The sequence below is a fragment of the Palaemon carinicauda genome, chromosome 34 (assembly GCF_036898095.1).
Source record: "Palaemon carinicauda isolate YSFRI2023 chromosome 34, ASM3689809v2, whole genome shotgun sequence".
NCBI classification, from domain to species: Eukaryota; Metazoa; Arthropoda; class Malacostraca; order Decapoda; family Palaemonidae; genus Palaemon; species Palaemon carinicauda.
Window position 1 is genome coordinate 43,359,110 of NC_090758.1, and position 20,000 is coordinate 43,379,109.

At 34.3% G+C, this 20,000-nt stretch overlaps 1 protein-coding gene across 1 annotated transcript in view; it reads left to right on the forward strand.

Annotated features, from left to right (window-relative positions):
- Window positions 1-20,000, forward strand: part of LOC137626855 (neuroligin-4, Y-linked-like) — a 28,104-nt gene that overhangs the window by 2,510 nt on the left and 5,594 nt on the right. The window contains exons 2-6 of the mRNA XM_068357840.1: window positions 3,314-3,595; window positions 4,425-4,525; window positions 7,412-7,606; window positions 7,881-8,038; window positions 11,915-12,030. Of these exons, the coding sequence (XP_068213941.1) occupies window positions 3,314-3,595; window positions 4,425-4,525; window positions 7,412-7,606; window positions 7,881-8,038; window positions 11,915-12,030 (852 nt within the window). The remainder of the gene's footprint in view (window positions 1-3,313; window positions 3,596-4,424; window positions 4,526-7,411; window positions 7,607-7,880; window positions 8,039-11,914; window positions 12,031-20,000) is intronic.

Consider the following 20,000-nt stretch of genomic DNA (forward strand, 5'->3'; position numbering starts at 1 on the left):
ATTTAATAAAATTTTGATTATTGTGAAGAATAGGGAAAAAAAATTAACTATATAGTACATGATGCTTTACATACTATAATAATAATAATAATAATAATAATAATAATGATAATAATAATAATAATAATAATAATAATAATAATAATAATAATAATAATAATAATAACAGTGATAGTTATGATAATAATTATGAAGCACCAATTGTCAATATTACTTGAAGCACACTGAAGTCAGAGAAAAAAAAAACTCTACCTTATAGAGCCATTAGTAATATATATTTCATTATTTAGATGAGGACATTAACAATGCTATTGAAATAATAATACAATGAATTATTACTTCTTCTAGGTAAGACTTTCTCGGGTAACTCTGGCTAAAGAGTTTTGTTGGAGGCCTCTTTTGTGTGAAGCCTCTTTTGTGGGGAAGCATCTCTTTTGGTGAATGGTTCTTTTGTGAAAGGACCATTTCATGGTAGGCCTCTTTTCTTGTAGGCCTCCTTTGTGAAAGGACTATTTCATAGTAGGCCTCTTTTCTTGTAGGCCTCTTTTGTGAGAAGAGCCGTTTTGTTGTATGCCTCTTTTGTGGGGAGTCCTCTCTTTTTGGGACGCCCCTTTTGTGGGAGGCGTATTTTTGGTGGTTGCATTATTTGTGGGAAGGCCTCTTTTCGTATGTATATATATATATATATATATATATATATATATATATATATATATATATATATATATATATATATATATATATATATATATATATAAATTCCATGTAATGGTGAAAAGGTGTATGTATCAATATGTTCAGCTAAGCCCTACTAGTCATGGCCACCCATAATATGTTGGTTTGCCGTAACCAATCAATCAAAAGTCTGATAAAATCACAATTCTACACTGACCAGCAATGGTGATGAAAATGGCCAAACCGCAGACATGAATATGGACAAGTCTGAGGCCTTCGTCTGATTTTCCCTAGTGAGTAACACTCATATTCTCTCTCTCTCTCTCTCTCTCTCTCTCTCTCTCTCTCTCTCTCTCTCTCTCTCTCTCTCTCTCTCTCTCTCTCTCTCTCAATTAAGAAACGATTGTCTCTTGATCCTCCTTCACATGATTTCGAAGACGAAAAACACCAAATTTCTTCATGAGTTTCGGACTAATGAAATTATGATATGCTTTTATCTTGAAAGTGTTCCACGAATAACTATAAAAATTAATAATTCATTTGCTGAAACATGTTCAAAAAATATTTAAAAACGGAAGTGTTTTTTTCAGTCTTAATGATTTCATTATTCTGGGTCTTTCCAGCTTCATAAAGTTAGGTTTCGTATTTTTTATTTTTTTAACTTTTATGCCAAGAAATTAGTGTTACCTTTTACATTTTTTTTAATTATTTATCATTTTATGTTCTATCTCTTTGATATCTTAGTTTAAGAAATATCGAACGAATAATTTTTCATATATATGATTAACACAAAATATTTTTCTTCAAATTTTATTAAAATTTCTTTCTCTATAAAATAATTTTTTCAAGGTATCGAATGCAAAAAAATATTTTTTTTGCCATAGATTGAATCTTTTTTCTCGAAATTTTACTAATAGTAATCCCAGAACAAAACACAATATTACATTTTTTTCATAATTGAAAAAAAATATATATATAATATATTTTACTGGCTAAAACTATAGGAATCAATATTCTAATTGGTAATTTTGTTGTTTTTAGGAAATGATTTGATATTTTTTGTTCATTATTAAAAATTTACGTGATATAGAATAGTTAATTATTTTCTATGGCAATTGTTTAATAAATATCCATTAAGTATTATTAATCAAAATACTTTTTATATATGGTGACGTTATACAAATATAAAATGAAAATTGAAGTAACCAGTAACATAATAATACAACTAATTCCAATTAAAAAAAAATATATATATATATATCATAAAGAAAACTAAGGAGAATCAGTAACAATATGTATAACCATAATTTTATCCAAAAAAAAATTAAGAAAAAAAAATGGACATGAAATTCTATTTTTATCTTTTCAGTCATATCACAGAAATTAATCCTTTTCATAATAAAAGGAAACTTTTGGCTTTCAGGTTTTGATACCAAACTGACTAAATGGAGTTTATGTGAAAATATATTAATTAAAATGTCTTTTCCTGATAATGTCTCACTTCAAAATATTCCTGAAATTCATTTCATTTACCATTTGATGAGTTTTACTTTGTTGCGAGAATGACCATGAATGGTAGGTAAATCAGGTGTTGTTGCGGATGATACTGTACTGGTAGCAGACACAGAAGAGAAGCTTGACCGACTTGTGACAGAATTTTGAAGGGTGTGTGAGAGAAGGAAGTTGAGAGTTAATGTGGGTAAGAGTAAGGTTATGAGATGTACGAGAAGGGGAAGGTGTTGCAAGGTTGAATGTCATGTTGAATGGAGAGTTACTTGAGGAGGTGGATCAGTTCAAGTACTTGGGGTCTGTTGTTGCAGCAAATGGTGGAGTGGTGTATCTCGAGTAGATAGGGTTAGGAACGAAGTGGTGAGGGAGAGAACGGGTGTAAGAAATGAATTAGCGGCTAGAGTGAATATGAATGTGTTGAGGTGGTTTGGCCATGTTGAGAGAATGTAAAATGGCTGTCTGCTAAAGAAGGTGATGAATGCAAGAGTTGATGGGAGAAGTAAAAGAGGAAGGCCAAGGTTTGAGTGGATGGATGGAGTGAAGAAAGCTCTGGGTGATAGGAGGATAGATGTGAGAGAGGCAAGAGAGCGTGCTAGAAATAGGAATGAATGGCGAGCGATTGTGAAGCAGTTCCGGTAGGCCCTGCTGCTTCCTCCGGTGCCTTAAATTACCTCGGAGGTAGCAGCAGTAGGGGATTCAGCATTATGAAGCTTCATCTGTGGTGGATAATGTGGGAAGTTGGGCTGTGGCACCCTAGCAGTACCAGCTGAACTCGGTTGAGTCCCTGGTTAGGCTGGAGGAACGTAAAGAGTAGAGGACCCCTTTTTTGTTTTGTTTCATTTATTGATGTCAGCTACCCCCAAAATTGGGGGAAGTGCCTTTGGTATATGTATGTATGTATGTATGTGATTATCAGAACCGAGGTTTGAAATATTAAGGCTATGAATTAAGAATTTATATGAATGTATATATATATATATATATATATATATATATATATATATATATATATATATATATATATATATATATATATATATATATATATATGTGTGTGTGTGTGTGTGTGTATGAGTCTATAGATATATCCTGCTTCAGTAATGGTTTATATCTATATCTCTCTAAACAGATGATAACATGACCCGAATCCCAACTATTTGCAGATGCAGCCTGCTTAAATTATCTTTCCATCATTGTGCATCCCTAAGACCCCATTTGCTAGATCAGAGTACCCCCCTTAACTGCCCTGACTGCCTCCTTGCAGATGCAGCTCTGATGGCCTACCCAGTGGTCGTCTTCCTCCATGGAGAGTCGTTTGAGTGGGGATCTTCAAGTCTCTACGACGGATCAGTTCTGGCAGCTCTGGGCAAGGTCATTGTGGTCACTCTCAACTATCGTCTCGGCATTCTGGGTAAACAAGGTTCCTCTATATTCTTTCTATGTAAGGTTGTATATTAGTAGTAAGCAAGTTTGTATATTCTTAGCAAGTTAGGTTGTATGTTCTGACGAAGATTGATTGATTGATTGATTTGAAGTTCTCTGGTCAATCAATCAATCAATCTTTGTCAGTAAGTTTGTATATTCTTACTTACTAAGAATATAAACACTTAATGACGAAGATTGATTGATTTATTGATTTGAAGTTCTCTGGTCAATCAATCAATCAATCTTCGTCAGTAAGTTTGTATAAATTTAGCAAGTAATGTTGCACATTCTTTCTAAGTGAGGTTATATTCTTTTGGTAAGTAAAGTTTGTGACTTTTTAGGTAATGTTGTTGACTTGGTAAGTGAAGTTGTAATTTTTGATAAGTAAGGTTGTATATTCTTGGTAAGTAAGGTACATGGATATTCTTGATAATTTATGTTATAAATTCTTAGTAAGTAATGTTATTGTAAATTCGTTGGTAAGTAATGATGAATATTCATGGCCAGTTAGGTTGTATATTTTTGTTAAGTAACCATTTTAGCAGCTCTTCATGGGTTTATTACTAAGTCGATGAAACCTCCGTTTCTTAGGCCCGGTTCGATTCCCCGGCTGATCAGAGGCTATCATCTTAAAGCTGATTCCCACTTCGGTCTCTGATCCCGTAGTAAAGAGAATCCATATATAATGACGAATATGATATATGGATTATATGGATATGAAAAACACATCTAAATGAGCAAAATTATCATTACGTGTACATATACATACATGAATCATTATCTGATCTCTTCAACTCTTACTTAATCTACCCCAGGTTTTTACAACGCGAACACTAACCCAGTGGGTCGCCCAACCGTAGCTAACTACGGCCTGATGGACCAGCTGGCTGCCTTGCACTGGGTTCAAGAGAACATCGTCCGCTTCGGGGGTGACCCAGGTCAAGTCACGGTCATGGGTCACGGCACGGGAGCCGCCTGCCTCAACTACCTTGTCATATCGCCCGCTGCTACAGGTCAGTTAGTAAGTAAACCTTGTTCTCTGTGACAAAGGAAAATTTCAAAGATTTTAAGAGATTCGTTAGGTGATGTTGCTTGTGATTGGAGGGATGACGTGATGTTAATGGTATTTAGTGGGATATTTCTAAGAGTTACATTTGATATCATGATTACTTCTAATTCTGATAGTATTGCTGCTGCAGTTGCTGTAATCTAATAATATTGGAAATAGTATATATATATATATATATATATATATATATATATATATATATATATATATATATATATATATATATATATATATATATACTGTATATATATATATATATATATATATATATATATATATATATATATATATATATATATATATATATATATATATATATATATATATATATATATATATATATATATACCAGAAATGTACCAAAAACATATAAATTGACCGCCTTCTAAACACGTAAGACCATAGAATCATTCCTACCAAAATATCCTTCGCCTAATCCTTCTCCCCTGGTTATCAGGAGCAGGTCTGTTCAAGCGAGCTATCCTGATGTCAGGATCTGCACTCAGTCCCTGGGCTTCAGTCCGGGACCCATCTGGACACGCCTTCGATGTAGCCACCCAGCTGGACTGCCCTGTTCCTAACGACCTCTTTCGCCACTATGAAAATCTTCTCCAGTGTCTGAGGAAGAGGCCTCTGCACGACATATTGCAGGTGACATTATGTTGGAGAGGAATTAGGAATGAGTGGTTTATTACTAGTCTACGTAACCCGACAAAATTTCAATTACTTTATTAGTTTTATATTACAAGTTGATATTATGTTTCTTAATCATAACCATAAGTCCATCGAAAAGAAAAGGGATGATTATTCAACTTTAGACTATTCTATTGTAGCGTATACTATTTCCAATCATATGATATTCTAGAATTATAGGAACCTTTTTTTTTATTTTCGTTAATAACATACTGCCTAATGTAATAGCATGAACAAATGTACATAGTAAATATTGCAGTTTTCAGTGATTATTCTTCCTCTGGCAATATACCTCCATAGAGTTCACACAAAGCAAGTAAGCTAAATGGAAAGTAAATGGATAGAAAGACTAATGAATTGTAACTTCTTTTTTTTTTCTTTTTCTGTTTTTACTTGAAGAAAACATCCAATACAGAAGGAAAATATATGTACTAATAATTTCATTAATTATTTAGTGAGTTTTATTTTTTTATTGATATTCAAATAATCATACTGTAATTAGTTTCTTTTATCATATTGCTGATGAGTTTTATATTCATAGAAAGTAAGTTATATATAAAAGATAAAATAATTCAAGCAATTCTTTTCGCAATAAAAATATTTTTTTTTTTTCATTTCAGTATAATAAAACTTAAATGAATATCATGAAAGACCAATAAAAAAGATCAACATAAATATTTTTACCCAAATATCAAATATGATTTAGAAGAGTTATAACCTTTATAAAAAAGAAATAACATTAAGATAATGTTCTTAAAGGTTGAACTAAAGCCATCCAAGTTCCAAGTGGCTGTTGGCCCCAGCATTGATGGTGTCACTATCAAACCAGACTGGAAAAATCATCAGAGCAAAATGGGTAAGTTTAACTTCTAAATTTTCATAGATGGACTTGATATGTTTGTCAACTCAAACGCAAAAACAAACTATTTATTATAAAAGTTATTTAGGGTCCTAACTCATAATGCATGAGGTAGATAATAAAGCTGAAACTCGTAGATGCATAATATTACATATATACAACTCTATACACATCGAGACATTATATATATATATATATATATATATATATGTGTGTGTGTGTGTGTGTGTGTGTGTGTATACATATACATATATTCATATATATATATATATATATATATATATATATATATATATATATATATATATATATATATATATACATATATATATATATATATATATATATATATATATATATATATATATATATATATATATCTGTATATAGATGCACCTCCCTTTGTGAGTGGGGATACCTTAACGTGATGAAAGGGTTAGTGTATAGCCACAGTAACTATATTTGCTGTGAGAAATCAGACATAAATCTCCCACCATCACCAATCCGCAGTTGACAAGCGTGGTGATGAAAACTAGCCAAACCACACTCATGAATAAGGACATGGATGTGGCCAATGTCCTGGAGAGTTCTAGACACAGCTGCTTTTGTTGTTGTTGTTTTTGTTTTATATACACAAATATATACAGTTATGAACTGAAATCCTTGCATAATGAATACATACGTTCAAACAGAATAAAAATCATAATTTCTAAACTATAATATAAAAATTAACTTGCACCCAAGTACTTATATCTCCATTTGTCTATACCAAGTAATATTCTTAATCAGTCATCTATTAAAAGAAAATGAGAAAAATCTTACTTCTCCTCTTGACTTCAAAGGCAAGGAAGGTCGAACTCCAGTTGACCTCCTTCTAGGAATGACAGCTGCCAACCTCCTTGACATCCTGAGTCAGCAAGAAGTCCAGGAAGGATTCGATGCTGACTATAGGGAGGATCTGCTGAGATCCTTCGTCGTCAATAACTATCGCTATCATCTGCAGGTGGGCATTATTATTATTATTATTATTATTATTATTATTATTATTATTATTATTATTATTATTATTATTACTATTATTATTATTATTATTATTATTGCGTAGGCTACAAAAATATATAAACTATACCATCTATTAAATAAAAGTAAACCTCACATGGATTATATTCATCTCCCCACAGGAAATAATGTTAGCTATCACAGCCGAGTACACTGATTGGTCGAGATCCCTCCATCAACCAATCAGCATCAGGGACTCAACCGGCCAAGGCCTTCACGATGCCAATATTGTCTCGCCGATGATAGATCTTACCAAGAAGCTCTACACGACTTCCCGATCATCTTATCTCTACGTCTTGGAGGAAGAAGATTCAGATGTACGTCGATATGGATAGATTAGATATATGGTATATTTCATAAATGAGAATCTTTAATAATCTACAGAAACTTATTGAATATCATCCATAGATTAGAGATGTATGTATCTACTTCTTGCAAATTAAATTTATGAAAATATAAAATAATAAATACCGATAAAAGTATCATAATATAATTAGAATTTTATATACCCTTTTCATTTAAATTATTGTTATTCAATTCAGTAATTACAACAATAAAACTTTAAATTTAATGTGATTATCTTTCCCAAAGTCTGGAAAGGAGAGTGTTCTCCTGAAGGAGCTGACGTACGTCTTTGGTGGTCCTCTGGGCGCTCTTGGACCTTTGGCCTCAAGTTATAACTTCACTAAGATGGATGTCACACTCAGCAAATCCTTCATATCAATGTGGAGTAATTTCATAAAATTAGGGTAGGGATATTCAGTTGATTATTAATTCATATTTCATTGTTAAGTTCATTATACTGTAGTTCACGTAATTATAATGTACAGTGTTATAAATATCTGTAATTTTAAATGGAAAGTAAAACATTTAATGCTCAATAACATATTCATTAACTTAATATGAATAGGTAGAATATTTCACTTCATTGCTTCCTAATAATACTATTACATTTATTCAGTTATTAGAATTAAATCTAAACACTGATTTACAGACATAATAGCTTTTAAAATGTAACTATAAGTTTTTTAGTGTCTCTGCAATAACATTCACACACAAATTTATAAATTTACATATATGTGGCCGCGGTGGCATAACAACAATTAGAATAGTGTCAATGTATCCCTGCGTGTCGTAAGAGGCAATTAAAAGGGATGGGACAAGTGGGCTTGGAACCCCCTCTCCTGTATTATATACTCCTGTGAGACATCAAAGAGGTGGAGCTGGGGGGAGAGTGATTGCTCCCAGCACTATAGTTTTGGGGTGTCTGAATGTGCGTGGATGTAGAACGATAGAGAGTAAAAGATGCAAGATTGGAGGTATGTTTAGGAAGAGAAGGATGGATATATTAGCTTTGTGTGAGACAAAGATAAAAGGGAAGGGTGAAGTGATGTTTGGTGAAGAGACTGGTAGAGTGTCTTGGATTGAAAGGGGAAGAGCAAGAGAGGGTGTGGCTTTATTGCTGAGTGATTGGATGGCAGGTGAAGTTGTGGAATGGAAGGAGATATCATCTAGGTTAATGTGGGTAAGGGTTAGGTTGGTAGGGAATGTTTGGCTTTTGTTAGTGCATATGAGCCAGGTTATGAGAAAAGTGAAGAAGAACGGAAAGAGTTGTGGAATGAAATAACTATGTATGTAGAAGGACTGGGTATAAGGAATTATGCAGTTTTAAAGGGGGACTTAAATGCTAGAGTGGGCGCTGGATAGGTAGAAGGTGTCATTGGGAAGTATGGCGTACCAGGTGAAAATGAGAGTGGTGAGAGACTGGTAGATATGCGAGTTGAGCAAGAGATAGTGCTAAGTTTTATCTATTTCAAAAAGATAGATAAAAACAAGTATACATGGGTAAGAGTGGCAAATGGAAGAGTGGTAGATAGGGCTTTAATGGATTATGTGTTGATAACTAAAAGAATGTTTGGAAGATTGAAAGACATGCACAGGTTTAGGGGTATGGCTAACGGTATGTCTGATCATTTTTTGGTGGAAGGAAAATTAATTGTATCAAAAGAGTAGGGGAATATAGTGGGGATGTAAAAGTAAGCTAGTGAGGGTTGACGAGTTAATAAAACTGGAGTTAAAAAGTGAATATAAAAAAAGGTTGAAAATGACATAAGACAGAGTGAAAGTAAGAGGAACTGGTACTTTGGAGGAGGTGTGGAAGTTAGTGAAAGAAAATTTTGTTGGGATTGCATGTGAAGTGTGTGGGAAAAAGTTTGTTGGAGGCAGCATGTGAAAGGGTAGTGAATATTGGAATGAAGGAGTGAAGATAAAAGTGGAAGAGAAGAAGAGGGCATTTGAAGAATGCCTGCAGAGTAATAGTATAGAGAAGTATGAAGGATATAGAGAGAAAAGTGTGGAAGTAAAGCGTAAGGTAACTAAGGCAAAGAGGGTGGCTGACCTGAGGTAGGGTCAAGCACTGAGTAGTTCATATGAGGAGAATAAGAAGTAGTTTTGGAAAGAAGCGAAGAGAGTAAGGAAGGCAGGTTCGAGAATTGAAGAGGTAGTGAAAGATGGAAATGGAAGGTTGTTAAAAGGAGAGGAAGCAAGGAAAAGTTGGGTGGAATATTTTGAAAGTTTACTTTATGTTGAGAATAACAGGGAGGCAGATATGATTGCTGTTGCAGGTGTTGAGGTGCCACTGATGGGAGATGAGAATAAGGGAGATTACAGGAGAGGAAGTGAGGAGAGCACTAGATGAAACGAAAGTAGGAAAAGCACTTGGTATGGATCGTGTGAAAACTAAGATGTTGAAAGAGGGGGATGTGACTGTATTTGAATGGCTGGTGAGATTGTTTAACATGTGTTTTATGTTATCAATTGTACCAGTAGATTGGGTTTGTGCATGTATTGTACCACTATATAAGGGTGAGGGAGAGGTGCATGAGTGTTGTAATTCAAGGGGGTATTAGTTTGTTGAGTGTGGTTGGAAAAGTGAATGGTAGAGTACTGATTAATAGGATTAAGGATAAAACAGAGAATGCAATCTTAGAAGTTCAGGGTGGTTTTAGAAGAGGTGGGAGATTTATGAATCAGATTTATACAGTTGGGCAGATATGCGAGAAATATTCAGCAAAAGGTAAGGAGGTGTGTGTTCCATTTATGTATCTGGAGAAAGCGTATGATAGTGTTGATAATGAAGCAATGTGGAAGGTGATGGGGTTCTATGGAATTAGTGGAAGGTTGTTGCAAGCAGTGAAAAGTTTCTACAAAGGTAGTAAAGCATGTGTTAGGATAGGAAAGGAAGTGAGCGATTGGTTTCCGGGGAGAGTGGGGCTGAGACAGAGATGTATGATGTTGCCAAGGTTGTTTAACTTATATGTTGTTGGAGGGGTGAGAAAAGGGAATTCTCGAGTGGTTGGACGAGGATTTAAAGTGATAGACGAGAATAATCATGAATGGGAAGTAAATCAATTTTTGTTTGCGGATGATACTGAACTGGTTGCAGACGCGGAAAAAAAGCTTGGCCAATTGGTGACAGAATTTTGAAGGGTGTGTGAGAAACGGAAGTTGGGAGTTGATGCAGGTAAGAGTATGGCTATGAAATGAACGAGAAGGGAAGGTGGTGTGAGGTTGAATGTCATGTTGAATCGAGAGTTACTTGAGGACGTGGTTCAGTCTAAGTCCTTGGGGGTCTGTTGTTGCAGCAAATGGTGGAGTGGAAGCAGATGTACGTCAGAAAGTGAATGAAGGATGCAAAGTGTTGGGGCAGTGAAGGGAGTGGTAAAGAATAGAGTGTTGGGAGTGGTAAAAAATAGAGGGCTGGGCATGAATGTAAAGAGAGTTCTGTATGAGATATTGATTGTACCAACTGTTATGTAAGGATTGGAGTTGTTGGGGAATGAAAGTGATGGAGAGAGAGAAATTGAATGTCTTTGAGATGAAGTGTCTGAGGAGTATGGCTGGTGTATCTCGAGTAGTTAGGGTTAGGAACAAATTAGTGGGGTGAGAACGGGTGTAAGAAATGAATTAGCAGTTAGAGTGGATATGAATGTGTTGAGGTGGTTTGGCCATGTTGAGAGAATGGAAAATGACTGTGTGCTAAAGAAGGTGATGAAAGCAAGAGTTGAGGGGATAAGTACAAGAGGAATGCCAAGGTTTGAGAGGATGGATGGAGCGAATAAAGCTCTGGGTGATAGGAGGATAGATGTGAGAGAGGCAAGAGAGCGTGCTAGAAATAGGAATGAATGGCGAGCGATTGTGACGAACCTCCATTATGCCCTGCTGTTTCATCCGGTCGCCTTAGATGACTGCGGATGTAGCAGCAGTAGGGGATTCAGCGTTATCTATGGTGTGTAATGGGGGAGAGCGGGCTTCGACACCCTAGCAGTACTAGCCAAACTTGGTTGAGTCCCTTGTCAGGCTGGGAGGAGCGTAGAGAGGAAAGGTCCCCTCTTTTCTTATTTGTTTGATGTCAGCTACCACGCAAAATTAGGGGAAGTGCCTTGGTATATATATATATATATATATATATATATATATATATATATATATATATATATATATATATATATATATATATATATATATATATATATATATAATACTTTACAGTTTATATCATTGATACCATAAATCAATCAATTATACTTATGGTATTAATTCCAAACTCTATGTTCATATTACAGACATCCAAAAGACACAGTCTCCACAGCTAAGATGTCCGAGAGTGCAAACGACATAACTTCTCAAGAGCAGATATGGCCCAAATATGACCCAGTCTATCAGAGATACTTCCAAATAGGTGAGGTTCCTATTTTTGTAGGGCTGTATTCCCTCAAAGATGAAATGATACAATGATTTTCAATATTTTCTAGATATATAAACTTATTTCAGGAAAGTACATTTATTCATATTATTAGAATAATTTTATTTCTTCATGATAACTTATATATTACTTAATAATCACTTTCTTCTCTATATAATTAGTGATGTATTAAAAAGAACTGGCTAAAATATCGATATCACAGATATTTTATAGTCAGTTATCTCAGCATTTAAACACAGACTGTGAACTAAACATTGGTATAGGAAGACACCTGCATCCGGTGGCGACACAACTCTTTCTCACGGTTCGTATTTGTGTTTATTCGTCATAAAAATGTTACATTGCTGAGATATGCTATTCGCATCCGGCTATGATCTGACTACAGCACTTCTCTCACTAGCTTCTACTTCCACCATGACGTATTACGTCATGTGTTTTAAACATGTAATATATGATTATTACATAAGCTCGACCAGTTATCTCAATTTAAAAAAAAAAAATCTAACAACATGTCAAAATATGTTTACTAGGAGTGTGACTGGACATATTATTCTTTGTTCAACTTTAGCCATAAGCAAATGAGGACGAATGTTCAAATAGACACATTAAAAAAAATGATAACAATAATGCATATGAACATATATTATCAAAGTAAAGAAAAAATGCATGATAAATTCAGATCACATATATAGTATATTGCTAGCAAATGATTATATGGTTCCCCCAAAAAATCCTTATATACATAAGATTCGGTAACTTTGTTAAAGAATAATTGTTACCTTTGCCAGAAATATAGTTTATTATAATACGGTAATTAATAAAAATATTTGTTACCTTGGTAGAGATACAATTTTAGTGCACAAACACGAATTCCTGGTACATTCACGTATATATATATATATATATATATATATATATATATATATATATATATATATATATATATATATATATATATATATGTATATATATATATATATATATATATATATATATATATATATATATATATATATATATATATATATATATATATATATATATATATATATATATATATATATGTATATATATATATATATATATACATATATATATATATATATATATATATATATATATATATATATATATATATATATATATATCTATATGTAGGGCTTATATGTTTTATTAAATGCCAATAGATTCTGTTTTTTTTTTAACATTCTGGCTTATAAAATTTTATTAGATGCCAGAAAAAATTGTTAATTTTTAAATTTTTTTATAAAATGTTTCTTAAAAATGCAAATATTCTATAGTCTCTTAATTACATATTACTAGCGTACTAACTGGTTTTCGTACACAACACTTTTCCAAGACAATTTTACTCTTTTGAGCGAATGAAGGGGCCACTTTCAAACGGCTTTAGATTGAATTAAATAAGGAGTTTTGTCTGGACATGGCAAAACGTTCTGTTTGAGCTGCAAACTATTGTTCCTTAACCTACGCCAAACAAAGATGTTAACGGCGATAAATATCATCCCCATCACAACTGTTCCTGCTAGTAGTATGGGGTGAAGAAATTCTTTATAAGTCGGTGACAGGTGGTCCATCTCGGTCAATTTCATCAACCGCTTGGCTACCTGATTGTTGTATGGGAGAGGTGAAGATGGAACCGTTGTTGACCACGTGAAGTTCGCGAAGTAGGCTCGTTCACTGATGATGGTCTTGATACCCTCCACCATGGAATTAGGGGATGTCCCGATACAACCATCTGCTGTAACGAAGATTTGGGAATAGGGCGTGGATCCGTCCGGGCATGATACATTGAAGCAGGCTTTGTCGTATCGTATCCATGAGCCGTTATTCAGTCTGCAATTTAACACATTATTGTCAAAGGGATAAAGCTTATCCAGACAATTTTCACCTGTATGGGAGAGAGCACCGTCTAGCACTATACCTAACTCGCATGAATCCATTAAGTTTTTATGGAATTCAAATGAGTCAGCTGTACATATTTTTCTATCAATTGCGTCTGAACAGAGGGTTAATTGATTTAAGTCTTTAATGACCATATATGTTTCCTTGTCTGGGGAAATCAATACATGTCCTGTCAAACTGGATATTACTGGATTTGAGTGATTCGTCATGAAAGTCGGGAATGGTGATATCCTGTAAGATTGCCAGGCATCAGAAGAATCAAAGGGAATTGTAATTATAATCCTGTTATTTTCAACGCTTACTGTAATTACGCTGTAATAAAATTCTATCCTTCGTGCGTCTAACAAAGGAATAGAGCCTAGTTTCTCCCGTCTGTTCTCCACAATTAACTTTAAGTATTTTATTGGCAACATATGGGGTGACAGTACACCTTTAGTCGCTAACGTGATAGCTTCCACATAATCTTTCGATTTCTCAATGAAATGTGCAATTCTGTTATATATATGATCTATTTTTGAATCACAATACGTTATCATTGCCAACAAATCCTGTACTTCCATAATCAGATTGATATTACTTGAATGTTCATTTACTAAACTCATAATTTGATTGATTGAAGCTAACTGATTCCTTCTGACATAATCAATTCATCTTCATGAGTCAAGAACTCAATTTTCTTATTTTGATTACTAATCTTAAGACGATTGGAAATTCCTAAACCTTAACTTGCAATAGACCCGAAGATGTTTAGTGCTGCAAAAATAAATGGGTTATGTTTCTCAATATTTTCGTGTCCTACAGTCCACATCAAAAGGTCAAGACACAAAGAATCTGTCTCGTAAGTCTTATTTTGCAAGTCATCAGATAGCATCTCTGCAACTTTTAGTGTCGATCCAAGGGAACTCTCTGTATTCAAAGGAAAATGTCATCTATGTAATTCATCTAATGAGACAGCAAACCTTGAAATGGCGCTTTTTAAGCTAGTGATGTCATTCTCTGGGAGAAAAATTGCTTGCATTCGCACTTCTACAACTACGTTAGTTGATGTAATAAAAACGTCTTCTTGTCTTTCAACTATAGTGCCATATTTAAAATCTATACTTTTAGTTTTAGAGCTCATCCCACACAAGAAAAATGTTTGAGCAAACAATATCACTACCAATACAAAAATATTCATCTTGGAAACCTGTAACAAGAAAAATATATGTACTTACTCCTGTATTAAGAAGAAAACTTTCAACATACAAATAAAAAATCTTTCTCTCACTTATTTCCCTCTTATTTTAATTTCTTATGTGAGCCAATGGTACGATTCTCTCATCAGTGGGTTGGGATACGTTTTGAACTCTAAACCTATTGGCCGTTAATGTTTCCAAAATGTTAAACGGGCCTTTAAACTTAGGTGTTAGTTTATAATTGAGTCCTTTACGTACATTTACCTGTATGTATACATTATCACCCGAGGTATATGTTTTAGTTGGCCTCGCTATTTTATCATGATTCCTTTTCATTATGATTTGTGAGTCTTCTAAATTGTTTCGAAGGATATCTAAATGACTTTTGCTTGCATTTATACATTCTTTTAAAGGATTTGATAGATTAGTTGTAGGCAATGATACATGGTAAGGCATTCTAACTGGGGTACCATACAATGCTTCGTTCGGTGACATTTTAATTGATATATGATATGAATGATTCAGAATACTCAGTACCGCAGGAATTGCAATATCCCAGTTGGGGTCAGATCCCCCTAGTGTTACTCTTAATATATTTAAATCCTTCCTATTTGCTCTTTCCACTAGCCCATTCGACTCTCGGCGATATATCATGGTATTTATTTTCTTTATGCTAAGGAATTCACACAACGAGGTAAGAAAGTGGTTATTAAATTCTCCACCCGAGTCTGAGATTATCATGTGTGGAATTCCATGTTTATAAATGTACCACTCGTAAAACTTCCTAGCGCATTCAATCGCAGTTTTAGTTTTAAGCGCTATTAGTTCTGTATATCGAGTTAAAGCATCTACAATTACTAAGAGGTGCTTATTTCCTCTTTCTGACTCGTAAAATCCTGTTAACAAATCAAAATGTATTCTTTCAAAGGGTTGATTGGGCACGGGGTAAGCCCCTAGGCTGACAGGTGTTTTCGTATGCCCTTTGTTTTCCTGACATGTGTGACAATTAGCTATGTGTTTTTTTTATATCTGTAAGCATCTTATGCCAATAAAACAATGATTTGGCTTTTTGTGACATTAATGAGAACCCCGGGTGTCCATTTAATTGATTTGCATGCAACCAATTCAGGACAGTGGAAATAGGTGAGATTGGTATCACTACCTGGTTGTTAGTTACATGTGGTGTATTGCGGGTTTTCCTTGTCACGGTCCTACACAGAATATTATCATTGATTATATAATTCTGCTGCTTATACTTTATATATTCCTTTTCCTTATGATTGCCTTTCAAAGCATTTATAATTTTTTCTAAATTCTGATCTTTTCTTTGCTCAGTCTGTAATAATTCAGCACTCCAGCCCAGATTTTCTTTTTCAGATATAGTTTCAACAATAGGCATGGATGTTGATATATCTATTAATTCAGGTAAAGGCTCCGTACAAGATGACACGGGGTTGCGTGATAATGCATCCGCAATGATATTTGCTTTCCCAGGTAAATACCCGAGTCTCCTGCCAGTCTTGAATAATGATCAAATGCCACCGAGTTCGTTTGGGGCTGTGGTTGAAACCTTTAAAGAATTCGGTTAGTGGTTTATGGTCAGTAAGAACCTTAACGGGATAACCGTATATTATGAACTTAAAATGCACTAGTGAATTAACAATAGCTAGCCCTTCCTTGTCATTTTCGGCATACTTACTTTCAGAAGTTCTCAGTTTTCGAGAATAAAAAGCTATCGGGAAAAAATTGTTTATCATACTGCTGAAGCAATACTCCTCCTACTCCTAAGTCTGAGGCATCTGTTGCAATGAAGAATTCCTTACCGAAGTCAGGAAATTTTAAGATAGGAGAACTACACAGTTCATCTTTCAAGGTATTAAACGCCAGTTGATGCTGCTCAGACCATATGAAATCTAAGCCCCTCTTCGTAAGATCAGTTAAGGGAGCGGCTATTATTGAATAATTGCGTATAAAACGCCTGTAATATCCACTACAACCGAGAAATTGCTGTATTCCCTTGACATTAGTAGGTATGGGAGAGTTACGGATAGCCGACACCTTATCATGGAATACTTTAAGACCTTGGCTTGACACCTTAAAACCCAAATATATCAATTCTGTTTTGAAAAATTCACACTTACTAATCTTTACCCTTAAGTTATGTTGTTTTAGTCTCTGTAGTACTAGTTCTAATTTACATAGATGTTCTTCTAAGGTGTTGGAAAAGATTACAAGGTCGTCCATATAGGTATGCAATATACCCCCAAGCAAATCTCCAAACACTATGTTAATTATTCTTGTAAATGTTATGGGAGCACAACGTAAACCAAAAGGCATCCGTAAAAATTCATAATGTCCCCTGGCTGTGCTGAAGGCTGTGTATGGGATACTATCTTCTTCTAAAGATATCTGGTTAAAGCCTTAAAGTAAGTCCAAACTAGTAAAATATTTATTTTGACCTAACAAAGACAAAATATCGTCAGTATATGGCACTGGGAATCGATCAGGGATCGTCTCCTCGTTTAGACGACGGAAGTGTACGCAGGTACGCCATGTTCGATCTTTTTTCGGTACAACTATTAATGGAAAATTATAAGGGCTGTTCGATTTCCTAATGACTCTTTCTTCTAGCATTTTACCTACTTCATCATTTATCTCATTCTGGAATTTCATAGGGAGTCTCTACGAGGGTATATAGATAATTTTCTGCTTATCCTTTAACCTTATTTGATGCTCGATCACATCTGTTTTTCCTAAGGATCCATCCGTAGTGGAAAAAACATCATGATATACTGTACAGTTAAAAGTCCAAACATTTTTTGCTGAATTCCATCGTCTTGAATGTCTTTATTGGATTTATTTTTAATAGATTGCAAAAGGGATTCATCCGCAACTGATTGAGTGTGATTGATTTAAGCGACGGTAAGAATAGGATGTTTATAAACTTCCACATCCAAGATATGTTGATTTTTGTGAATTACTAAAGTGGTATTTAAATGATTACAGACTTCAATATTACATTGTTGATGTGAGCCTACTGTATAAATAGCTTATGTGACAGACAATCCGTTAGTTTTCAAAGTGTTGGAAAGGATTGATATTTCAGATCCCGGTAATGTTTTCTTTACTTGCACTATTAAATTCGAAGGTACGTTTGGCTCAATAGATTGCGTGCAAGATGATATTACGGGTGAACGAGAATTTTGCTGGGTCGCGTATATTATTTCTTTATTAGTGAAACAAGTTATTGGTTCTTCAACGTACGTTACGGTTACATTTGTCGTCTCCTTTTTATCCAAAACTGATTTTAAGGTATTAGAAGACTTATAGAATTTTCCTTTGATATACACGCCGTGCTTGGCAGGGGCTAAGTTAATGTTTTGATTGCCCATAGATGGGTATCCTATAATTATAGCTGGATACATATCAATGATTTGTACAACAATAAATGTATCGGCAAACGTGCGCTTACCGACCTTGAACTGAACATGAGTTACGCCTATTACATTTAATTCATTATTTGCTATACCCGAGATTCTTACTCCGGATTTTTCTATCGGAAAGTTCGAAAACAACAAATGATGTGTCCTCAAATCCATGATATTATGTGGACAGTCAAAAAATAACGTAAAGGATTTGTGTTCTAAATTTACAGCATATAAGGTTGGTCGTAACTCATTTTGGCTTATTATTGTATGAATTTGTTGCAAATCTACGGGAGCATGCACTGTTTTACTTAATTCGGCCGTGTGTTTCATAGGAAAATCTATTGCCTCACAATGATCTGATAAAACATTAAATGGATTATTCAATACTACTGATGTTGACATGAATGACCTTGACCCAACATCACTCTCTTCCCCACTGGAGTTAATTATGTGGTATTTGCTTTGCTCTGCACATTCTGAAAATTAGTCTGACCTTGCGAGGTCTGGTTTGACGACCCAGGCTCAGCGTTATTCAAAGAACTGTTTGTTTGTTTGGGATTCTGAACTACATTGACGTTCGGCTGTTTCTTCTTATTAAAATGAGGATTTTTCTTTTTATTTCCATATGGAACTGACTGTGGAATTGACTGTGTATTTCTAGGATTCTGTTGTGTCTTACGTGAGTAGCACTGACTATATGAATGAGTCGAACTATTATATATCGAACAGAATTTCGTTCTGCAGTCTGCAATCAAGTGACCTTGACATTTGCAATTATAACACGTCATTCCCGCAACTTGATTATTATTAACTACATTTACTTGTTGTGGCTTTGTTTCTTTTTTTGCAAAAGCTTGAGTTAACATGGGATCAAGGTCAGGACACTTAACATTTGTTTCTTTATCTGTTCATATACATACAATTCCGTACTTGCAGGCGTTAACAGTTTATCAAAACACAGCACTAAAGCTTCAGGTAAAATAAGTGTCATGCAAGTTAAATACATTAATCGTAAAAAATCTTTCACGGAGATGTTATCTCTAGTAACCCAAGTGGAATTACCTAAAATATCTTGATATTCATTAAGCCTTTCAGCTATGAGAGCTGCTCTCTCAATAACATTAAGCCGAGTCATAGTGGCTTGATTAAGTGTATTTCTTAACGTTAATACTACATCCAAGGCTTCTTCACCCCCATAGACCACGCGTAACCTAACTTTGAAATCATCCTAGGTAACTGTTTCTTGAAATAAAACACCTCTTAAATACGCACTCGCATCCCCCTTAGAAAAATCTATAAAACTTTTAGATTCTTGTAATTGTACAAAAGGGTTTACGATTTGTTTGGCATTTAAATGGGCATCAAAGGATGAAATCCTTGACTCCACATTTTGAGGCAAGAACCCATTAACCCGACCCTA